Genomic DNA, 6,819 nt, shown 5'->3' on the forward strand with positions numbered 1-6,819 from the left:
AATGAGTTTTTCTAAATTGTTACATGTTGGAATAAAATATCTTACAATATTTTAAAATATCTGTGCTTTACTGTACATTTTTGGTGACAACTCTTAAGCAATTAAATACAGTCTTGAACTTTTTACTAACGACAAATGAGCTAAAATTAGAAAAGAATGATGTGAACCTGAAGAGTTGAAGAAAATTATGAAGGATTTGATTTTTGCTCACAGGATTCGCAGAACGGCCCGGTGCTGGACCGATGGAGCATCTGCTCTCCTGAGGAGGAGCCGCTGGTACTGCAGCAGTTCCTCAGGTTCGCCGAGACGCGTCCGTTCGTGCAGCAGTTGCTGCTGGCCGCCGGGACGCCGGGTACGGATGCTATGTCACCAAGCAGACGACCTTCGCCGCCGACGATGCCACTAGCACACTTACCGCCACCGTTACACCTCCTTCACTGCGGCCTTCCGCCACCAGGCTCGAGGCTGCCGCCACCTCTGCCACCACCGCCACCGCCACACTCGGTCTCGCACCCCTCGATGTCTCCTACGGCACAGAAACACTACTCGACCGCGTCTAGCGGGAATTCAGGGGTGACGAGTAGCGGCAACTCGCCGCCCAGAAGCCTGGATTCACACTTGACGGTGTCGCCGTTGAACAGATTACAGAGCATGCAGCCGTTCGACTTTCGAAAATTGGGAACGCTCGGATTGCCCGCGTTCCCGCCGATACCACCTCCGACACCGACCGAACAGCTCTTACAAAACAGAAAAGCGATGAGAAACCCGCAGAGCCCGCACAGCCCACCTCACCATTCGAGCAGTAACCAACTTTCAAGGCCTCACATTCCTCCCGTGGCGCCGGTGTCTTCCTCGTCGCTCAACTTCGGACACCCGCTATCGGTGGCGGTTTCCTCCGGAGCTCTGCCGCCGAGTTTTCCCACGCATTTCCCGCCGCCGCCGTTGGGTAAATCCACAGGATCAGTAACCGGCATGACAGCGCCATCGGACGTTCATAGCGGTGGTGAGAAGAGCAGCGAGTTCGGTTCGGAGGAGGATGAGGAGGACGAGGAGAACTTAGACAGTGCTTTGAACCTCAGCAGGCGCGACTCCGTATCGAAACATATTAGTGAGCAGCGACATCATCACCCGTTACCTCTCCAAGCTGCCCCCTTAGGCAGGCCGCCAGGAATTCCAGGAAGGAAGCCGCACTCACCTGGGAAACGGCCTGGCAGCCAGTGGGGCTCGTCCGGCAATATTCCTCCAAATCTCGGTACACCTTTCATCAATCCGACTACCGGAAAGAAGAGGGTGCAGTGCAACGTCTGCTTAAAAACGTTCTGCGACAAGGGCGCGTTGAAAATACACTTCAGCGCGGTGCATCTGCGCGAGATGCATCAGTGCACCGTCAAGGGTTGCATCATGATGTTCAGTTCGAGACGGTCGCGTAACCGACACAGTGCTAATCCTAATCCCAAGTTACATTCTCCGCACCTGCGTAGAAAGATCTCGCCGCACGATGGCCGATCGTCCATGGCACACGCGCTAGTTCTACCACCCCAGGTTGGTCTACCCGTTCCTGCCAGCGGCCTAAATCACCTTCCCTTCGGCTCGTTCCCGATGCTGACCCCGCCTCCCGACCTACGATCGCCGGCTTCCCTCTGCGGCCTGGACTTCAAACATCTGGATCTTCAGGGCCAAGGTAGATCGTGCTACGACGAAGCCCTTCAGCAAAGAATGAACGCGAACGCGAGCATTTCGACGACTACGGCGTTAACTACCGCGAGTATGCCGATGAAAACCGACGCGCCCAACAGAGACACCATAGCTAGGGGATCGTACTCCGTGAATTCCGTAGTAGACACAGTATCACCATCTACTCAAGCTTCCACTGCCGCCGTTGAGGGAGAGGATGAGGACGACGACGAGAAAGCAGGTATCGTGGTCGTGGCAGAGGACGATAGCAATCCACCCACAAGATTGCCTCTGCGTTCTGGAGAGGAGGACGACGAACAGCCAGCCGATTTCAGCTTGGCCAAGAGACCGAAATTGTACTTCGGGGATCCGGCGGACGAAGACCTTGTTAGCAACGCGGACAGTATGGAGGACAATGACTCGATGAGTACGGTTGATCAACAAAGCTACTCGTTGAATCAGCACTCGATGAACACGACGTCGATGCACAGCAGGGGCGTCCGGAAGCGAAAGTCTCAGCATCCCACTCGGTGCGCGGTTCTCCCCGAAATACACTCCTCGTCCACTGACGGAGACTCGTCTAACGACGAGGAGAGAGTGCAAAGACGTTTGTCCGACAGCGCGGGGCTCGCGTCGATGCATGATTTCCAGAGTCAGCCCGAGGACATGTCCATGTCCAGACTAGAGGCAGAGGAGCGGAAAACCTCGCCGAACTCATCGAAGAACCTCAGCTTCAACGACCAAGAGTCGAACGCTTCTCGCTCCCCGGAAGCTTGCAATAGAGACACTGCAGCGCTAGTGAATTCCGGTAGACGCGACACGACTTCGTCGCAAGAGAACGCGGATGACCTACCTCAAGACGAGCCGCGAGATCTGAGCTCGAGAGCGAGTAGCGTGAAATCTCCGAGGAGACAGATCACTCCGGAACCAAAGACGTCCCACGATGCGTCGGAATCTCGTCCCACGGAACATAGTGCTGTTTCCATGGAGCCTGTTCTCAAAAAGGATCCCAGCTTCTCGGATTCGGGCGATCGTGATCGACGGAACAGTGAGAGTGAGGAAACGACGAAAGACGAGATGAACGCGGGCATCGCGACAAAAGTCGAGTCGGAGGAGAAGCTAAAAGAGGAAGAGAACCAGCAGGAGATGGAGGAGGAGGAGGAGGAGGAGGACGATGAGGAAGAGGAAGAGCCACTGGTGAAGGTCGAGGATGATGATGAGGAGGAGGAGGAGATGAATGCGGCGGCGCTGCGCAATGAGGAAGGTGAGCGTCCCGATGATCCCCCCCGTGCCCCGAGCTCGGTCGACAGCCGTCCGACGACAGCCGACGACCTCTCCCACGACTCCTCGACCAACACTTTGCGTCAACTCGAGTCCTTGTCGCAGGGTCGCGCGATGCAGCGGTACACCGAGACGCGGGGGCCGGGTTGGAGGTCTGGCCGCGGCTCTACCAGCCCCGTCAGCCTCACGACGCACCAGGAGATCACCATGGACAACTCCTCACGTGGCTCTCGTTCATCCAGTGCCTCACCCTCAACAGCGGCCATGGATACGGACAATAGCCTGATCACCTACGCCCGCTACGAGAACGGCGGCTTCGTCAGCACCCAGGAGGTGCCTCTGGATCGAGAGAATCCCCGACGCTGCACTGCCTGCGGCAAGGTGTTTCAGAACCACTTCGGCGTCAAGACTCACTATCAAAACGTCCATCTGAAGTTGATGCATCGATGCAGCGTCGACGGGTGCAACGCGGCGTTCCCATCGAAGAGATCTCGCGACAGGCACTCGGCTAATCTGAACCTTCACCGAAAACTTCTGTCCACCTCGTCGAGTCCACCATTATCATCCAGTTTGCCGCCTAGCTTGTCGCCCAGAGTAGAGGACTCTCAGATGAATCCGTTGTTGCACAACGAGTTCCTGGCGAGATTATACGCGGACGCGGGCATGGGCACTCTTGGTGGTTACCCGTTGACTCCTGGGCTGCCTTCTGCCGTCGATCTGGCAGCAAGGATACCACCACCGCATCCTCTTTTACTGCCTCCTCATTTGGGCACCGCCAGCTTCTCCGGTCTGTCCTCGTTCGCCTCTCATCTGGCCGGTCTGAATGGGTTGACCCATCAGCACCTGAACAATTTGACAAGGATGTCTCAGGAGCCGGGGAACAACAGACATCCTCCCGGATCGGGCTCGCCGATGTCATCACCGGGTTCCGAGGATAGAAAGGAAGAAGCCAGATGCACCGTTCCCGGTTGCGACCGAGTATTCGGCTCGAGGGCGGTCAGGGACGCTCATTCGAAGGACCCGCAGGCCCACCGCGACTTACCGGTGTTGTCGAGCAGCGGCTCGTGACCGATCTCTTTTCACGACCGTGACTTTACTGTGATGCCAAAACTTCGATCACCCATGATCTCGACTGGAAGTGGTCAGCGAAACGCTCGACACGGCTGAAGAATCCTAAGCTAACGTGCAATATCGGGGGACGAGACGCTTCCGGAAACCGGAAATTTCTTCCATCAAAGTGCGGTCTGCGAAGTTGGTTTCGGTGCAGTTCAATGCTGGTTGCTGAACTCGAAAAGTACTTAATGGAGCCGGGGTGATTCGAATCGACCACGTTCTTGCCGGCTAAAGTGACATTGATACTGACGATGAGACGCGTTCCGATCCCGGTTCGCGCAGTTTTGTTCTTGTGAAAACGTATGGTGCTCCTATCTAGTCAATTCGGAAGCCCTCGGCCACGCCGCTGGAATCGAAATTTCGTCCAACTCGTCCATTCGCAAGGGTAAAATGCGTTGCTGGAGATAACGTGTCACTTGGATATTAAACATATCATTTATACTTCGACATCATTATCGATGATAGAAAAATACTTATTGTTTTAATTCATCAACGTTTTATGAACGTATTCTTAAACATAAATCTTTCCATCTACTGTTTGAAACGTAATCATCAGTGTGCATGAACATAATTAAATTTGTATTGGATTTAGCTTTATATTAACAGAACTCGTGGAGTGATGGGACAAGTGTTTCCAGTGACGGATTTGAGTATATTTCTGATAGGTTCTCGTTCCAGTCTGCGTGTCACGGAGCACCGAGAAGAAAAGGGAAAAAGCTGGTCGATCGAGGTAGAATTCGCCGCCATCCTGGCGAACCGGGTTAATTCTGCTGCTCGTTTCTTTTCTCCGATAATTAAAGGGGCGGTAGACGAGGGTTAGAGAGAGAGAGAGAGAGAGAGAGAGGAAGTTCAGGGCGGACAGGAGAAGTAGAGCGACGACCGGCATGATCGAACGCGGTCTCGTTTCGGTCTATCCGGCTGATTTTATCATCGTTGTGATAAACGTAACGTTTAGTATAAATATGCCACTTATTTAATCAGTAATCAATTACTACCGCTGTATATATATATGATAAAAAACATAGTACCTTTTTTCGATGTATCGCGTAATTAATCAATTAAGCTCTAATCGATTAAGCTCGTGCGCGAACGAGTGGCGACAGGCGAGAATCTTGCTGACCGAGTGGATATTATGACGGTAATTTTATAACGAGGAACCGATCCGGGCCGGGAAATCGAAACGATGACTGAGAACGACACGCGAAGCAGTTAAAGCGAAATAGAGTTGGGTTCGAGATGAATCCTAACGAATAGGGATACGCCATAATTGAAAATAATTAACTTCCACTAAACTATCTTAGCTATTGGAAATGTGAAGTGAAAGATCTTTGATGCTTGTTGGCAAATACGACTCAGTTCTCTTTCATTGATTCGCATTAAGGAATCAACGTACTCCGACTTTCACAGAAACGCACAACTTTTTATTCCAATAAAATTGTAACGAATAGGTCTCTGGCGTACTCTAAATCATCGATTGCAAATGCGTTAAAATAGGAGGTTTGCTCGAACGGAGAGGTCAGAAGCGACCATCGAATCAAAGCTGACGGACGTCGTCTCGCGCTAGATAAAATGAGAATAGATAGATTTTATTTATTGTTTCCTAGGGATCCTAAACGAGAAAGCACGGTGTACCGAGCGGCCAGTAGCGGGCACTGCCGCGAAGACTTTGTTCTCGAAATCGTCGCGTCGCGTCGTACGATCGTCGCCGATCGTCGATCGATCGTGGAACGACGCGAGACGAGCTCATTAAAAAAACGAAGGCGTTCGAACGACGACCAACCTGACCGTTTGTTTCTTTTCTTCTTCGGTTGTACATACATTGTATACCTTGTTTTCGTAGTCGGTGTGCGCGTGGATCGACGCACGTATGTGACCCGCGCGGTGTATGCGTGGATCGACGACGTGGATCGAAATGTTTTCAGCGGGCCGGAAACAACAAGTTCTCTTTTGTACGGGCATTCATGCCCTCGACGATTTTTCGTGTTTCTCGGCGAACAATCGACAGCGTAGAAAAGTAAGACTAAAGAAACGGAGAAAATGGCAGCGACGAACGCGACGCACGACACATCTCGCTAATTAATTTACGCATCGTAAGTGGCCGAACCAGAATTTACAATTGTAATTATGTATAAACGAAATGCTATGATGTATGATATTATAGATCGATTATAAAGAACACTCATCATTATGAAAATAAATACCTACCGAAATCAATCGTGACTGAGTTCTGCGTTGTACGCTTTCTACCCTGGACACCCGTTTCCGAGCTTTAATGGACGTGGATAAATAAATACGGGTCTTTTGAAGCCGACACGTTGCACCGATTGAAATATGTAACCGTTTAATGGGATGCAATCTATTTGTCGAGCGTAAACGTTCCTCGGTTTCCTTACCGCGAGCAAAATAAAGTTCAGAATTAATGGCAGGCAGAAAAGTTTCGGACTTTGAGATGCATTTATAAGTTTATACTCAAGTTCGAGAATATAATATCTAACATAAGTTAAATACTTATATGTATAAGTACCAAGTTATTCCATATTATTTAAAAATAGAAAATATTTCGACAAATTAAAAATAAAATACTTTCGAAGAATATGAAATTAACGCAAATATAAATGACAGTCAACGTCAGTACACTTCCTGAATTCGAGCATTAGAGGATAGTTTGTTTGTGGTTCACTAGGAAAGACGTTCCCGTGTTTAACGCGTTCGACGCGAGAAATGAAAAACGAAAAACCGCGAACTCCGCCT

At 50.8% G+C, this 6,819-nt stretch overlaps 1 protein-coding gene across 3 annotated transcripts in view; it reads left to right on the forward strand.

Annotated features, from left to right (window-relative positions):
• The window catches only part of LOC108632514 (zinc finger protein basonuclin-2), a 25,809-nt gene extending 19,521 nt beyond the window's left edge, over positions 1-6,288 (forward strand). For 2 of the 3 annotated variants that reach the window (XM_018037164.2, XM_026819739.1), the window contains one exon: positions 214-6,288. In XM_018037164.2, coding sequence (XP_017892653.1) covers positions 364-4,023 — 3,660 coding nt within the window. In that variant the 5' untranslated portion in view covers positions 214-363 and the 3' untranslated portion in view covers positions 4,024-6,288. The remainder of the gene's footprint in view (positions 1-213) is intronic. The other variant, XM_026819740.1, reaches the window with a different exon arrangement.
• Positions 6,289-6,819: the final 531 nt, after the last annotated feature.

The sequence above is a fragment of the Ceratina calcarata genome, unplaced genomic scaffold (genome assembly GCF_001652005.2).
Source record: "Ceratina calcarata isolate Rehan_Ccalc_2016 unplaced genomic scaffold, ASM165200v1 scaffold158, whole genome shotgun sequence".
NCBI classification, from domain to species: domain Eukaryota; kingdom Metazoa; phylum Arthropoda; class Insecta; order Hymenoptera; family Apidae; genus Ceratina; species Ceratina calcarata.